We start from the raw sequence: 18879 nt of genomic DNA on the forward strand, positions 1-18879 counted from the left end.
ATGGTCACTGTTGAGACAAAATTATGGTTACGAAATAATATTACTACATACATCATATTAAGCTTTAATAAACTTACATCTTTTGCTGATGAGCCAGACACATCAATCCACGTCTTCGAAAAGAATGCACATGATCCAAGCATGAAAATAATGTACAGCAGTGCATGTACAGGATCTTCCAGGATATGCATTATGTTTTCTGGTGGTGATAAGTAATAGCAGAGGCCACCAACTGGATATGCACGAGCTGGGCCACCACCGCCGACATCAGCCCAAACACCAAGAAGGTTCACAAAGAAGTTCCCAGTGAACTTTACAGCCAACATCTGTAAAATCAAATGCATTACACTGTGGCAAGCAATACAGCAGTTCATGGCTTTTACACAACTATCACAGAAAACCAAACTGGAACCCTTAAAAAATGTGTAAAGCCCAATCCTACAAGAAAAAAGCAAAATGCTTCCTAATTATCTCCCAAAAAGTAGTTGCAATAAATTTTTATATGTAACCATTAAGAGGTAATTTTTGTAACACTGAAAATAAAATAAACTACCACTACCAACCTTTCACAAATAATTAGTGTCAATATTTTGCACCAATGATTGTGCTGTATTTGCACTTTTCTCTGGAACCAGAATTTTTACATTTTTCTTGAAATCTGAGGGTATTTCAGCTGTTTCTCATTTGAGGTGGAATAGTTTTGTCATAGGTGGCTCTCCCAAGCACCTAAATAATTCCGAGAGAATGTTACGTACTCCAGGTGTCTTGCTTTGCCCTTCAATGCTCTGCCAAGTTATTCTCACAATATTGGATCTCGAATCCCTTCCTTGCCAACTACAGGGTGATTATAACTGAAGTTAAACTTCCAAAATGCTGTAGAAATAACACCACTGGTCAGAATGATGTCAAATTGAAACGGATTATCATCACAGGAGTAGGAAAACGTATGGCAGAAGAAAAAAGTATTATGAAAACTGATCAACTGTATGTGTCAGAATATGTAAATGATAACACCCACCACGCACACGACCCATTGAAGTTGGTATAAACACGCTGGGTACATGGCTTTTCCTCCTTTCGCGTATGCGACGTTCGCCATCACTGTCTCAATGCAGGATCGTGCTGTGCTTGTAAAGCTGTCTACAAGAATGGCGACTGTACACACATAATCTGCTGAAGTTCCGGACACTTAAGTGTTCGAAAAAAGGTGTTGGTCTGATGGCTGCCTTGAGTCTGAAGAAAATGATTCGGAAATTCGAAAAGACGAGTTCTTTTGGTGTGCAACCTGGTAGATGAAGTAAAGGAATTGTTTCAAAGTCAGTGGAAGCAGTGACCACAGCAATGCAGGAGACGAGTGGTTATGTACAAACGTGTAGTGCACAGAGAATTGCCCAAACATTGGACAGAACGAGCACAGTGCGTAAAATCCTATGAAACATCCTTCTTTGCTATTCATTCAAAATTACCCATGTGCACGAGTTGTTGCCTGTTGACCTGCCAGAAAGAGACGTTTTCTTTAGAATTTCTTGCTCGCATGGAAGTGGACAATGATTGGTTGTGGAAGACTTTGTTGACAAAGCCTACTTCCATTTCATCTCACAGGATATGTCAATACACAGAATTGTGAAATACGGGCAATGGAAAACTGACACACAAATCAACCAGTAGCACTTCATCCTGGAAAGGTCACTGTGTGGTGCGGGTTTACGGCATCAATTATCATACGGGCATATTTTTTCAAAGAGAGACGTGCTTCTGGTCCTGTTACCTGTACTGTCACTGGTAAGCACTATGAGTATCTTTTGCGCAACTACGTCATTCCAGCTCTCTAACAGCGTGGATGTGTGGATGGGATCATTTTTATGCAAGATGGCACACCTCCACATATTGCAAATCCAGTTAAGCTGCAGTTGAAGTGCTATTTCGGAAATGCTAAAATTATCGGCTGCCATTTTCCTACAGTCTGGCCATCCCTATCACCTGATCTTAATATGTGTGACTTCTGGCTGTGGGGCTATCTGAAAGGTGTTGTGTTCAGTGTTCCAATTGCAAACTTAGCTGCATTGAAGGCAAGCATTGCGCAACACATTCTGAACATGACACCGGAAACACTCCGATCATTTGTGGAACATGCTGTGTCTTGATTTCAATCTGTTGCAGAAAGCAGTGGACAGTATATTGAACATGTTTTGCGCCAGTCACACGGTAATTAATAATCCAATCTGATTTTGATTGATGCTTTTTATGCAGTTTGTGGCCTCAGGACAATTAAAAACTGATTTTACCATCCGATGTGATATGACCTTGCTGTGGTGGATGGGCTTGGATAACAAACAGCATCACACCTGTACACCCATGCAGTAGTACAGTTTGTTTAACGTCAAACATATGGCTTAGGCATTGTTGTATGATTCATTTGACATTTGTAGTCTAATACTATTAAATTGTGATGCTTACAGCACCATCTATTGCTACATTTTGTAACTATTTATTTTTCTCCTGCCATACGTTTTACCCCATCTCCGATAATATTCCATTGCAATTTGACGTCATTGCGACCAATGGTGTTATTTCTACAGTGGTTGGAAGATGAACTTTAATTATAATCACACTGTACTACTTCTAGCTCCATAATATTGTCTACAAGGTCATTTCTTTTATGGCCCTTCTATATATTTGTTCTACTATACAACTTTACCTTCTTTGCTTAGAACTGGCTTACCTTCTTAGCACATTATTTTCATACAGCTGCTTCTTTCTCCGAAGGGCTCTGAATCATATGGGCAATAATTATCTTTCACACAGTCCTGCATGTTTCTAAAGCACTTTGTCAATCTCAGCTTTATATTTTCTGCTTTTGTCAAATTCAGTATATGTCATATTATGATGGTTTTCTACTGGGCCTTGTCTTTTTCCATATTTTATGCTCTACTGCTTCCATTATTTCATCTCTCATAGCTGCCCATCGGTCTTCTCAGACTTCTTCCCCCTGTTTCAGTATGGTCATCGGATGTCTCAACAGTGTGGAGCCACTATTTTTCGTCTTTCAGGTTTCACGTTACCCTACGTCACTGGTGACTGAAAAAAATGTTTCTCAGCAACTAGTGGAGGAAAAACAAGACATAGCATTCTCTGACTTCAAGAACTGTTGTTCACACCATTCTACAAGATATTAAATTAAAAAATATTTCTTTAGATATAGCATACTTCTTGACAAAGCAGCACTTGGCACCCCCTCATACCCCATAGCCTTGTTTGCACATAAGCAAACACAAAAATATATCACTTTAATTGCCTGATAGAATCAAATTCTTACTAAGCATTACACTACACACATCCAATCAATATATGAACAGGTTTCTCTGCCTCTTTTGAAATTGCTACCTTCTCTGCATCACACAGCAAATCTAATTCAGCAGCCTAATGTAACACACTGTCAGTAAAAACTGGTGAATTCTGTTGATGATGCATGTGAATACTTTTAACACAGAAAACATGATTTCAAATCCCCTTGTTAAATTAGGAAAGTTACAGAAAAACACAGGTGAAACCAACTTCACACTGATCATCTCAGAAGGAGAAGCCCCCTTAACTAACTTCCCTTTTGTCTTGGATCAAGAAACATTCTTCTGAGGTAAGACACACAGTCTAGCACTTAAGCAGATCATTCTGCAACATGAGACGTGAATGTTGGGTGTTACGGGCTGTGGCATCTACATTGTCTTATCAAGATTGACTGGCACTGTTTTAATGGGTGTAATGAAGTTTGTTTACACACAATATGTTTTTTCACTGAAACATTTGCTGTTTGTCTTCCATTGTCCAAAGATCCAAAAGTCATCCTCAACTGGACTGACATACCACACAGTTCCATACGGTGTCAATAGAACCACTCTGCTGCATTAATCAGATCATCCTCTTGATGCATGACAGAGACCTCTGAAAAAGGATGAATCTACTCATTTCTCTACAGCCAAGAAAGGGACAGTGGATGTTATAGTGCAGATTTGTCCTTCCAGCTATCTAAATTTACCAAATTCAATGCGGAGAATTACAGGATTCAGTGCACTGGAGAAATTTTGTTCTCCAAAATGCTTACCTGCTGCACTTTACAAACTACGCTTTCAACAATAAATTCCTGGTATCAAATTCTGAAAGCTAGTAAAGGAGACATGTGTTTCATGGTGTAATCCATCGAAATAACCACTTGAAGTTTTTGCAATGCACTCAAAAAAAAAAAATTACTTTTATGACAATTCTGTGTAGGAGCACCTTGTGGAAGAGGAAAAATACAAAATACAAATCACTAGAACTGGACTGAATATAAATGTCATACCTCTCTACAAGATGACTGTGTTGTAGGAACAACTTCATATTTAAGACACAACAGCCAGTCTGATCAATATGGCAAAGATCAGTATGCAATACAACTGTACACACCAAGACAAAGCAAAGGGTGAAATACCATTTTAATGAGTAAATAGCTCACATGGATTTTCCAATCCTAAATTTTGTAAGTCAAATGCAGTAGTGATCAAATTCAAGCATAGTATGCAAGAGACTGCTGAAGGTCTTAATAAAGCCTTTCAGGTAAGCACTACTTTCCAAACATAAGCTACGAATAGATTCCTCATGCCTAGGGACCTGAAAATACAGCATCCATTTTTGGCAAAATTAGTGTATTTGTTTTTCTCCTTGTAAATATTAAACATACCAATGTTAAAGATTGTCACACCTAAGTGCTTGAAGACTAAGACTTAGTGCTTTGATACTGACTTAAACAGAATGGTGATTGGTGAGCTTCTTGGCTGAAATGTTTGATTTTGCTTTTTTCCAAAACGGTTCTTTGCTTTGTTTTCTTCTTGTGTGTAACATCGTCGAGTATGAATAGCACAGTTATGAGTGGCCATGAAAGGTCAAAATGAGTATTACACAGATTTTATAATTAATAAATTGGGTTGGAAAAGAAACTACCATAGGTTCAAAGTGACTGCCAATCCCTTCTGGTGGTGTGAGAATCACAAACTCCATGATGGACCAGGATTGATGTCTTCACATAGTTCCAAATGAGAAAAGAAAACTACAAGGAACGCACAACACATATCTACCAGCATTTGACAATACCACAGTTCAAAGGAGCAATCCCATCCTTACCAAGTATTTACCCAGCTGGAATAATCACCCCATCTTCCACCAGAAGTTTGACTACCTTTGATTTAGTTCTGAAATGAACATCCTTCCCACCTATCCCAATGCATTCCCCTCTATGAAGTATCTTTATCCATCCTTATGCCATACCTTATCCCAAACCTTTGTGACATGTCGATATCCATGTGGAAGACATGTGTGGGACTTATTCTTTGCACCCGACTAGCAAATCTTATTCCAGTCACAACACAGTCATATCCTACTCTGTGGCAGAACATGCCACTGAACATATGCTCAGCTTCAGTACATAATTAATGATCTACACTATCCTCCCCTCTACGAGTTTTTCTGAATTTTGTAGATGGGCATTGCCCTTAAACACCCCTCTGATCTCTAAATCCCCTTGTCCTCAATCTCTGCTAGCCCATTCCATACCCACTTCCATCTATCTCTACATGCCTCACTTCACTAACCTACATTCACTTACCTCTCCACTTTCCTCCTCTTCCTCTGTTCTATACCCCTTTCACTTTCCTTTCAAACTACACCTCCACTATGCCACGCGTAACCTCCCTCACCAGCAACAATGAGCTCACGAGTGCCACATCGCTATCACATTCCCTTGCTGTTTCTCCCCCCCCCCCTCCCCTCCCCCCCCCCCCCCCCCCCGCAGCCACCAACCTCCCATCCCCTCCACCACCACAGGTCATCTCAAACCCAGCTGGACTGCAGTACTGGGGGCAACGTAAGTGTGGAAGTATTTTGTTAGTCAGATCTGACGTAGGACATCTTGTTTACGAGAGTGTTGACCACTAACACATTCCCACATTCCATTATTGGTTTTTGAACTCAGGGTTTTGCAGCATCTTAGTAATGCTTTCAGTCATTCTTTTCACTTCTGGGATGAACATTTTGTAATTTGGTAGCCAAGCAGAACATCTTTTTAAGAAATGTTTTGTATAGCAGAAACCAAAATTGGACAATCCAAATCCAAGTTCCGGATTATCCACATCATCAACTACGGAGGACACTGTGACAAGGTATAATTTTTCCTAGTGTTCAGAATTTTGTATTGAGTACTGTGACACCTGTTTTTAAAAGGAATGAAACATTTAAATAATACTCCTGTGAAATAGTTATAAAAGTATATTAGAAAAAGCTTTACAAAAATGAAATGGTGCTGGTGACACTGGTTTTTTATGGAAAGTGTATTTTGTATGGGATTGTAGAAAGTAGTTGTGCCCTCTTGCTCTAAGAGATGGAGCTTGAGTTTGGCACATTGTATGTGTTTTAGCTTTGCACTCAGGATTTTTTTTCCATCTATATGCCGATTTCTGCTAATCAACGCATGGTAAATGATCCACAGAATCATATCCAATGTCCTCTATTGGTTTTAGTTCACTTCTATGCTTTGCAGGTACATATAAAGGTTCGTCTGAAAGTCTGCCTCTCTTCTTTACAGTCCAGTTTCATGTCAATCAATGATACTGCAATACATTGATGAAAATTGTGTACCTCCAGAGTTTTCTTTTCACTGAGGACCAATTACAACAAAAATGCAAGCCTGGGTGAAAGTTTAGATCAGTCCCAGAGCTGCTGATGGGAATGAAAGGGTGTGTGTGTGTGTGTGTGTGTGTGTGTGTGTGTGTGTGTGTGTGTGTGTGTGTGTGTGTGGGCGCGCGCGCGCGCGCGCGCGCATTTTGCTTGTTCACATCACCAACGCACAAATTATTACATTTCAACCCAACCTAGAGCAAAGGCTACACTACAGATCATTTTGTCAACACAACCTTCATTTGAAGCAACTGGCAGCCATAACACAGAAGAAAACCATGAAGCACCAAGTACAAAGCCACAAATCAAGAGCAAAAAGAATGGTTTCAATTTCAGCACTAGAAATGCATTGCATCTTTTCCCATCTCTCATTGGTTACATGAAACTATCCTCCCACTGGCTATGTGAAACCTATGAGCAGTAGAGAAACACCACCATGCTTGGCACTGCACCAATTTACACTTTAGCCCACACCTTAGTAACAAATTTTCACATTTTGTATTAAGAACAAATGAGAATAGTATGTACTAAATATTAAGTATAAACTAGTATGCAGAGAAAACTGATAGTTTTGTCACACTACACTATTTAATTGTGACAAAATATTCATTGTTTTCACTAGTACACACTTTAAGTCCACTAAGGCAATAGGTTAAAATAGTTTTACTTATTACATTTGATACAGTCAACAATATTAGTATGTGTAGCTACTGGCTGTTTCACTGACTTTGGTTACAACATTTTATAACACTACTATTTGCCTATGAATTCTTGTTTATTGCACACATGGCAAGCATTTGAAACATACCTGAGATATGACATAGAGATTCGAAACAAGAGCTGATTGCAAGATAATAGGAATGTTTGATGTATAAAACAGCTTTATTGGGTAGCTGCTGTACTGGCCTCTATAGCGAGCAGATTTTATTGGCAGATCCACCCTGAAGCCCTGTAAGTAAGTAAAAAGATATAAGGAAACCAGCTACAAACTACTATTCATACATATCATCAGTAATATTTCAGCTGAGAACACACACTACATAAGTAGTTGGCAAAACAATTATGACACTACGACTCATCTAAATTTTTTAAGCCAGTGAAATGTGAAATTTCATTATCACAGCAGGTCTTCACTGAAAGTAGCAAATGGTAATCATGATCAATACTTTTGCAAACATGCAAAACATCTGAAAGCATACAGTAATTGTTCGGCCATTTGTTTCTCTGATTACACTTTGCAGATATGAGGAAAATGTGTAGTATGCAGAAAGACCAATGTTACACAAGGTGCTGATGCAGTATCCGCCAATTCATCATGAATGTTAGATTGTACTACAACCACTAAAAATCACTGCAGAGTGCCAAAACCATCAACACTGATTAGGTGTTAACAAGTCATATTTGTTAAACATTATTACATATTAAAGTGAGATACATTACCAGTCTAAAGTTTTAAATCACCCATAAAGGAAGCTGTATGCTTCATTTAAATGTATGAACACATCACCAAACAAACTACACTGACCAATGAAATAAATATTTTCTCCTTCTATCATTAAGTACAACACAATATGTTATAGATTTAGTCTCTTTAAAGAATCCATCCTTTGTCCCTCAGAAAATCTGCACAAATTCTAGGAATTCTGGATTTAAGCTTTTGTAATGTTTCTGAAGATACTGCAATCCAAAATGTCAAAGTTATTCCACAGACCTTCAACATTAGGTGACCATTTTATGACCACCTTCATCACACAAGAGCTCAACAGGGTTATGTCAGGTGACTGACTTGGGCAAATCATGTGCCTCAGTTCCCCACATTTCTCTTTTCTACTGAAATATGCTTTTCACAATGAGAAGCATGTTGAGGATCACTGTCCTGCGGCAAAACAAACCCATGACCAACAAGGATCTTGCCAGATGGAACAGCATTGTTTATCAGTATCCTGTAATATCCTCCTTTCTTTAATGTTCCATTAAATTTCACTAGACCACTGACTATGATGTACAAAACATGCCCAGACCATGGCCGACCTCTCATCATGCTTTATCAGTGGCATCACACACTACTCGTCATATGTTCTCCAGTCAGTCAACGAACAAATATTTGACAATGGCCCACAAATACTTCAATTTAATTCATCTGTGAAAAAACATTTCTGCACACTCCAGATTTGATGTTGCTAAGCCCACTGCAATTGTTTCACGTTATTTAGTTTACATAGTAAAGACTTTTCTACTGCTATACCCTTTAAACCTTGCTCATGAAGACAGTGTTGCCCTCTTGAGACAGACTGCAGCAGCTTGCATACTATTCACTTCTTTGCGAATTTCAGGTGCAGTACAAGTTCTCTGATGTTTACTCTGTACACACATGAAATGATCTTCCCTGTATGATCTTTCTTGGTGTATTTCCTTCAGATCACAAAACACATGCATCGGCAACAGTTTTCTTCCATCACTGCAACGCGCACACCTCTTAGATTGGGCTACACTAACTTTTGTTGCTTGTGTCTCACTGGAATAGCCTTCTGAAGGGCTAGAATTACAGCACATTTCCAATCTCTTGCTTCCTTCCCGTTAGGAGGCATAATTGTATGAACCTGATCAGGTATCCAAACACACTGCTACGTGCACACAACATACTGTAAACTAATGCACAGTAATTGTTACAGCGACGACTGAAGGAATGAGGCACTTAGTCTTTACATGTTTATCCATATTTTGTTATCAGATGGGAATACAACTGAATAATCAAAATGAAATTCCCAATGTAACCACAAATCCATATTTGTGACAGGTGATCAAAAACTTTTGACTGCAGTCTTTGTAGACTTGTTGCATCATACAAAATGACAGAAAATAAACAGAAGAACTTGCTAAAAGAGTGGACAAGACCTCAGAATGTTATCACAGTAAAACCAACTGGACACAGCAAAAGAAGTGTACTCCTGAAGGTATCATCAACACACTTTCCATACACTCTTCACAGTCATTAGCAAGTCAGGAACAAAAATTTTGGTAAGTCAAATGTTGTGATTTTTGTATGCCATTTAGAATTTCTTCCTTTGAGTAAAATATACTTTAAAAATTAAATATGTTTCTGAACTATCAGGACCACCACATGCTGTTCCTGTGTAAGGTTAACCAATAATTTTAAAAGTATGAGAATATTCCTGTAGCTGCATTGCTTGTTTTAAGAACATTTCACTTTTTTCACTAGCCTTAATTCCATCACACATCCCCACAATGCTCAAATGATATAAAATACTGCAATTTAGGACTAATATTTGTGCATAATTTGCACTGAAGAATGTTTAGCTTCCAGCTCCCATTCAGCATTTAACATTCCAATCTTTGTGTACATTAATAGTGATACTTACAGAAAATTAATGTCATTTTATCAAAATGACAAAGAAACAGCTTTATTAACACTAATTACCTCATGTCACGTTTTAATGACAACTTAGTAACATTTTGGTCTCTCTTGCGAGAAATCCTTTAACCACAGAGATGTACTACAATATTTTACTACTAAAAAAATATATATTTGGCAGTTACTGGTTGCATCTCACATGGTATTCTTATTTGAAGTTGTCACCAACATTATATACTCCACAGTCCTCAACAGTTTCATTTTTATATGCTATCTTTTGTTAATGTGCACCATCCACACATTCTAAACTTTCATATAAATATTCCATATATATAATGTGAAATTCACTATTTGCACTTCCTAACCATGCAAGTAAAAGAATTACCAGAGAAACTTAACTTACTACTTATGGGTACAGTGGGGACAAAATAATTATCTCCCAAAATTACCCCACAGAAATCAACTTCCATCTAGACTTCTGAATTATACATACATAACACCTCCATGCTACTCCACAAAGTAATAACAATCAACCAAATTTAAGTATGAAGCACTGAACAAAAGTAGCAAAAGTTTATCAGTGATACTGTCAAATCCCTCTTAAATATGATTACTCAACACTAAGACCTCTTCAGTTATGGATGTGCAAAAGTTTTCTGCAGTTAGTTTGATTTCAAGAATGTTGCAAACATTACTTTTAACATCATTGACTGATAATGGTGTAAAGTTCAAGAAGTTGTGAAGATTTATGCAATGAATAATTTCATAATAGGTACAATTACGTGTCGTTAAATAACATGACTACCGATTTCAGACAGTGACATGAATATCATATTACCTTCCCAATATGTGACCACTTTGAAATTTCACAATATGTGGGAGATAATCATTACTGTCAATTCTACCACTGTCCTTTAACAATTTAGTTATTCACAAGTGTTTTGTACTTACGTTTGATAATGCAACCCCAACCCACAAAAAAGGAAACACACTTTGACATGACAATGCAACACACAAAAATGTCCTATTCTAGCAGCAAAGACTTATCAAAATGCTTATTTGAAACAATGCTGAGATATTTCATGGCATTATCTTCACTGAAAAATAAATAAATAAATTAGCTAGCAATAACATACACTGTACAGAACATTATTTCAGAACAGTTCATACCTGGAAGTAAATTACAATGGCAAAAACAAGAATAGTTGCAAGCAGATTCATCAAGTTTGGCAGATTCTGCCTATAGAATGCTTCCCTCAAGGCTCTCACTTTGTCCTGACGTGTTGCCAGTAAGTGAAACAGGGCAATCACTGCACCTTCAAATTCTGTACCACGTCCTGGAGTAAGAAGAGAGTAACTGTTAAACATACATTTGTCTAATACAGATAATACTAATAATATGGTACTTACATCTTTCAAGATGATATTTACCTTTTCCTTCCACCATTAGCAACATTAAAAGTTACTTACACAGTATGTGGAGGGGGGGGGGGGGGGGAGGAAGTGGGGGGGGGGGGGGGGGACACATACTAATATTTCATTAATACACACAAAAATAAATGGCTGTTACACTAACAAGTACTGTTGCAAGTATCCTCTGCTTTAGATGGCAGAACTGTTACCTCAATGAACTGAAGGATTCAAGAGTAAATGTTTCTTGCAGCACACTAACAGAGAATTAAAGTTAACACTTTTACAACACTGTTACATACCTGTATTCACAGTAGTTGGACTGAATGCCTTCCAAACAATTGTTTCACATATGTTTGTTGCAATGAACAGTGAAATTCCAGATCCAAGTCCATAGCCTTTCTGCAGAAGCTCATCAAGCAGAAGAACAATAAGACCAGCAACAAAAAGCTGAATTATGATCAAAAGGCAAACGCCAGCACCAATCTCTGAAGGATCACCATACATGCCAGTCATAACATACACTATTGCCTGTCCAACAGTTATGACCATGCCGAACACTGAAACAGAAAATAAAATTTTGTATACCTGGTTGAAAATACAATACAAAATCACTGAAAATGGAAAGTACTGCATTGTAAGCAGGAAACTGAATACTCTGGCAAAGTCTGCTGTTCAATGTACTGTACCACATGAATTTAGAACACACAAAACTGATGTTTCATTGTAATTTTGGAGGCATTTATTGTGACTATGAAATTTCATTCTGCAATAGCAACATTAGTACCATTTCCAAAACATCTGGCTCTGTCACAATTTCGGAGAGTCGTGAATATTTGTATCTTCACAAGTTAAGGGTTCTTCAAGATCTACAAAGAAAGACAGGGCATTGTGCAGTAAAATTTGCCCTGGTCACATTGTAGTAATAATACAAGGAACACCAGAAAATCATTCACGGGCAGAACTTGCATATGAGCGTCTTGGAGCCCAAGTGCTGTAACTCAGTCCTTTCTTGATATATTTCATGACCTATTAGAACTTTTACAAAAAATTCAATAGTCCTTTTTGTATCTTTTTGATCATGTATGTCATCAAGGTACTTTTCGTTGCTCAAATTATCAATGTCAATGAAAAAAGTGGACATATGGCATTTACTGGCCGGGATATCCCCTTCGGGGTTCGACCGCCGTATTGCACACCTGTTTAGCTGGTGCCACTTTGGCGACTTGCCAACAACACCCAGTCCCATGCCGGGAATCGAACCCAGGCCCCCTTGCGCGGTAGGCAGTAACGCTACTGCTGCGCTACTGAGGCAGATATCAATGTCGATAAATTTTATACATTTATAGACTTAATAAAAGCGCCCAAATTAAGTTACATCATCTGTGATATAAAACAGGTGAAATATTTTATTTACTATAAAAATACACATGACAATCAATAAAAATGTTTACATAATCTTTGTTACATATCAACAAAACTATCATTTCCATTCAGTGACGTCTTCAGAATTGTCGAAAGAAAGACATCTCAAAGTATTGGTAATAAATAGGTGGACTGAAGGGCTAAAGTTCTTCCATGTCCACCTCCTCTTCTGTTACTACCCACTGTCTTGCATACAGATATCCTTCAACTATGTTAGTGTGCATCCTTTCAGATATCTGCTTGAAGCCCAAGAAGTGAAATTCCATGTATATTGAAAGAATTTTCTCAAAAAGAAGAGTGAATGGATTCCTCTTTTGGTACCAAGTCCACAGCCTCTTCAGCCAGGACACTAGGTGCTTTTCAGTGCCAGTCCTTCTTTTGGTGACTGAATTCATGTTTTTGACAGACAAGACGTAATTGTTTGTCATTACAGTAACATGAAAGTGATTTTTTTCCTTGACTTGGCAATAATATTGAATCAATGATTGGGACAAAATACTTATTGTGTCTTGATGGAGTTTTCTACTAAGGCAAATTCATCTTCATTGAAGAGACTGAAATGGCCAGCTGTCATGAGCTTTCGATCTGTGATTTTTATGTTAATTTTTCACCTAAAACTAGTTTCCCTAACTTACCTATAGGTGCTACATCTAAGATGTTTTACTCAATATCCGTAAAAGCAACCAAACACAGGAGACTATTAATTTTCATGAAAAGTAATAAGGTAACAAGAAAATGGAACACACTGATCAGCACTGGATGACTCTGAATGTGATGGAAAATATTAGTCACTAGATCCATTATCAACCCATAAACTACATCTGTGATGCTGCCTTTATTACTGTAACCAATGGTGAATCACACTGAACATAATTTAAACGAACAAGTAAAATCCTGTAATAGGCAGAATGAGAAGATAGAACATCCACAGTGAATTGAGAAAACTCTGAACAACTGCAGGCACAGTGGTGAAAATACCAACAACACAACTTCAGGGTCAACAGACATATGTCTGCATACAGCAGAAACTTGTGCTGATACACATGCAACTGATATGCGAGTTATGAATTACAACATTTTCTCTGTTGAAAAGAACACCACTTGCTGAACAAAATCTCACCCATATTAAAAAAAATAAAGGAAAGTGGTGTTACATGTATGTTGCCTTCCTGTGTCATAGGATGAACAATGACTTCACATATTGCAGCCCAGGCTAGCCAGCATGGATTGGGAGGAATGTCAGAAATGCCCCACAGTGGTAACACAATGGTTGCAATCAATCAGCCCAGAACATTCGGTAAATTAGACTTAGATCTAGCAGGTGACCACACTTGACAAGCTGCCATATGGTTTGTGGTGGACAGTACATAGTTTATCTGTCCACCAGCACCCCCCGCCCCTTTCCCATTCACAGATGGAATGTGGAAAAGAGACTACTTGCACCCCTCCATATGCAGTCAAATTTCCAGTGCTGTCATTTTGCAAGAAGCATGTAGGAGAAAGTAGTGTGCGCCTTGACTCATTTTCTAATATGGGCTCTCTGCATTGTGTAAAACTGCCATTGCTGTGCTGTATCTATCTACTAATATGTACCACTGCATTTTGAGAATTTCCATCACAAAACCATGACAAGTTGTGCAGCTCTTCTTTGAATCTTGACCATCACCGCCGTTACTCCAGCTTGGTAAGTATCACAGATTGCAACATTATGTTCAAGAAATGTTACAATGGTAGTAAGATGACAGTTTTACACCAAGTGGACGAAGAGGTCATTAGAGATGAAAAACAGATTTTTTTAAGGATGGGAACTATAACTGACCATGCTCTTTCAGAGAAACTATCCTGGCAATTACCTGGAGTGATTCAGGGAAATCCTGGCAAACCTAAATCTGAATGGCTGGATGCAGATCTGAACCCTCATCATCCTGAATGCAAGTGCAGTGAACTAGCCACTGTCAAGAATTGGTCAAATAAGGGTTATTTAAACATGTGAATTACTACATTCTGGATTCTTCCAATAAATGAGGCTATGCCTTTCCCCAGGGCTAGATTTATTTGGTCATTCCCTTTTAAATCAATTTAGACAGGAAATCTTGGATATTTTATGATTGTAACCAATTCAAGTGACTGACTGCTTGGCTAAACAGTATCGTCTGTCCTCTCACATTACATTTATTTATGTTTACAGCTGGCTACCAATCTTTGCACCAGGCACTGATCTCCTAGCATGTCTGCATTTTATACAAAGTTTCTAAAGATATCAGCTTCCTGCACACAACTCAAAGAGCCTCACATAGCTGCTGGCATCAATTGCCACTTGTGTGATTGGGCATTACCATGCAGCATATGGGAACCAAGTTCACATACACCACATTCATGATGCACGCACAACAGCAGTAAATAACGTGCAAAGGTCAGTTGCAACACTGTTGTACAACATATACAGTGGAACGAATGCTTCCAACATAAAGCTTCCCCCCTCCCCCCCCCCCCCCCACACACACACACGCACGCACGCACACACACGCGCGTTTCAACAAGATTACAACACATCACAGTCGAATAAATGATAAGAATCACTCTCCTGGCTAAACAGTGGACAAAACGACGTTTCAATGTTCCTTGGGTCCACTCAGAGTAGTCATAACATCACATTCAGTGACGCATATGGTGCATTTGTGTATGTACAGAGGAACCTCTTTAGGCCAATGATACACAAACTGAATGAGGATGTGTGACACAAAGACTCATGGGAGATTTAGACTACAACATGTGGCACAGACTGCATGCCTAGTCACTTGGGCAAGGTAAAAATCCCTGCAACAGGCTGAAGGATACTGTCAATCACAGCCATATTGCCACACAACAATTTTTCTCCTGCAATGGCCAACATCCATGAAGAAACACTAGAGGCAACATTCAACTTCTTACCCAACTCTCACTGACTGTAGTAAGCCTCTAAGTCTCCCTATGACTTGGTCATTACTAAGGTCATTGTAATCTGCTTGCTGTATCTTCCTGTTACTTGACTCAAGTATGGTGTGTCCCAATGACTAAAATGCTGTTCAGCATTTCAATATCCAATACTTCCTCCCACATGGACTGTTGTAGGCACACTAACTGTAAGTGTGCCTTGCACTGATGTCTCAGTGTGAACAACAGTTTAGGGCTTTAGGCAGTACCGTTTCACAATGGTGCCATGTTTTCCCCTCATGGATATTTACAATTTCTTGACTTATGCGCATTTCAGTGGCTTAAGTGCACTTACTGTGTGTGTGTGTGTGTGTGTGTGTGTGTGTGTGTGTGTGTGTGTGTGTGTGTGTGTGTGTGTGTGTGTGTGTGTGTGTGGGTGTGGGTGTGGGTGTGGGTGTGGGTGTGGGTGTGGGTGTGGGTGTGGGTGTGGGTGTGGGTGTGTGTGTGGGTGTGGGTGTGGGTGTGGGTGTGGGTGTGGGGGGGGGCCTTTGATTGTGTACTGGTGACAACTTCTTGTTGCTTACAGCCAATGGGGTGACAGTGCACAGTGCTCAATGGGAATTGCTGGAGTTTATAATCTTTTATCATTTGACAGTACACAGTGCCCAATGGAAATTGCTCAAGTTTATTATCTTGATCATCACAAACATTTGGCTGTTTTTACACATGTCGTGATTTCCAAGGTTCTGGTTAGGTCAGGATGTGATAGCACAGCTTAAGCAAAATACCAGCCAACTTAATTTGCAGCTCAAAGGAAATTACAAAATACAAACGAGTAATGTCACCGACTACCCCACATGTGCAGTGTAAGTGCATTTTTATCCATCTCAGTTTATGCTGAACTATCATGATGTGCCCTTGTGCATTAAAAGAAGTGGCAGTATTACCAAAGCATTTTAGACAAATGCCTGAACTAAAAGCACAAAAATTATTGCATTAGGTGAGAACCAATTTAATGAATTACCTACTAATGATCTCATTAAAACTAATAAAGATTAAAAGTTATTAAAAATGTATGTGTGTCACTTGGCCTCTAGTACAATGTTGAAGATTTATTCCAAGACTAATGTTCACACATTAATTCCTGTAATATTTCAAGCTGACTCACCTATGTAACACACACAGTACTGCTGTGATAAATCTGTTATACAGTACTCTCCAAACAGGAGAACAAATTGAGGAAGAACAATATAATGGGAACAATTGGACAAAGCCTATAGAGAGGACCATTTCTGAAAGGCTGAAGTCTCAATCAGGGCCAGTGGCAGTCACGGCAATGTTTCTCTGCTGCTCATAGGTTAATAACATTTCAGTTTCGCTTATCCATTGGGATGGTACTTTCACGGGATCAATGATGGGTGTGAGAAAATGAATTTCTAGTGCTGAAATACAAATCACTCTTCTTCACTCTGTCATAGGTATCTGACACTTTTCTCTGAACATGTCACAAATCACGAGATTATGACTAGGTTGGTGTGTGACAGCTGGGTTGTGATTTGGCAAAGCAACAAATGCGAAAGCTAAAATATCAGGTTGCAGTGCTAGACTGATCTGCAACTTAGCCAGAGGCCTAGGTTACATTGGAAAATGATAGTTTGACTCATAAAAATTACATTCATAATCTTAATTGTCAAAATAATTGTTTCTTTTTAATGTGTTATGATTTCGAAGGCTGTGATATACTGACACAAAAATGTGCCTGTATTACTTTGAAACACATTGCCTGTCCACTGATCTCTCATTGGCTGCAAAAACCCAGCACCACACACATCCCTCACCTTCCCATCAACCCTCATGGCGAACACTGGCAACACTGTTGCAGAGAACACAAACGTACACAACTGGCCCCGATCTAGAATTTTGCTTTTCTAAAATACTCCGATATTAAAGCTTCTAATATCCATAAACATTCGTCATGGCCTACATAGAAATAAACAAAACTTAATGTAACTATAGGTGGAATGCCCTCTGTAAAAAACCTAGCCGACAATACTTTAAGATTCTTTATTTGGGACAGGTAGATAAGTGACTGATAATATGGCCAAATATTGTAATCTATTATTTATAAATAAAAATTTCATCTTTGATGGAACAAAGATTCAAAATGTTAACATGGTTTACACACTTAGACCCACATTGAAAGAAATGCATTTCATTCGAGAAGAGCTAACTGTTTCATCTTTGGTGAAAAAGAAACCTACTGTATCTTCTTATAAATACAGCATTGAAAGTGTTGTGCACACCTGAAGAAAAGCTTGTCTCAACAATGACAACTGGGAACAGCAGAAATACCAACTAAACAGGAACACCATAAACAATAGTTTGATGAAATAAACTGGTGCAGATAAATGTAGATCTGGCAACAAATTCTTCACTGGCTCACCTCCACAATTCAACGGAGGATTTATTTTTAATGAAAGCATTCAGCTGTGGAAATTACACTGACACGTAGCATAAAATACGAGCCGAAGTACCAAGAAACAATCGGCTGAAATTGTTAGTATATCTTAAGTACTGTCATATTTAAGCTACCTTTAAAGTAAAAAAGTATATTGTCATTATTGTATGATATTCTTAACACTTTGGAGACAAAGAATAGCTCGGGTTGCAACTTTGTGTTATTTAGACTGTACCCGAATATAGGTCGGGCTGTAATTTTCTCAATGCATGACTAATTTTTCATTCATAAACTGACATTCCTGCTCAGGAGAACCTATGGGGTTAGTTCTTATACATAAACACAGAATTACCATTTACAGAAAATAATGTTAATGGTAGTGCAACACTTCTATACTGACAATACTGTTACAATTTTTAATGTATTGCTAAGTATGCTTACTTTAGGAAAATATTACCTGGCAGTTAATTTTCAAGTATAAATAGTTCACGGAGAGAAAAATAGTTCACGGAGAGAAAAATAGTTCACGGAGAGAAAAATAGTTCACGGAGAGAAAAATAGTTCACGGAGAGAAAAATAGTTCACGGAGAGAAAAATA

General features: G+C 38.4%; 1 protein-coding gene across 1 annotated transcript in view; it reads right to left on the bottom strand.

Annotated features, from left to right (window-relative positions):
- Positions 1-18879, bottom strand: part of LOC126470358 (protein transport protein Sec61 subunit alpha) — a 43519-nt gene that overhangs the window by 9534 nt on the left and 15106 nt on the right. Inside the window, exons 5-8 of the mRNA XM_050098154.1 lie at positions 11788-12045; positions 11246-11412; positions 7511-7651; positions 78-326 (exon numbers count right to left, since the gene is read on the bottom strand). Coding sequence (XP_049954111.1) covers positions 78-326; positions 7511-7651; positions 11246-11412; positions 11788-12045 — 815 coding nt within the window. The remainder of the gene's footprint in view (positions 1-77; positions 327-7510; positions 7652-11245; positions 11413-11787; positions 12046-18879) is intronic.

The sequence above is a fragment of the Schistocerca serialis genome, chromosome 3 (assembly GCF_023864345.2).
Source record: "Schistocerca serialis cubense isolate TAMUIC-IGC-003099 chromosome 3, iqSchSeri2.2, whole genome shotgun sequence".
Lineage (NCBI taxonomy): Eukaryota > Metazoa > Arthropoda > Insecta > Orthoptera > Acrididae > Schistocerca > Schistocerca serialis.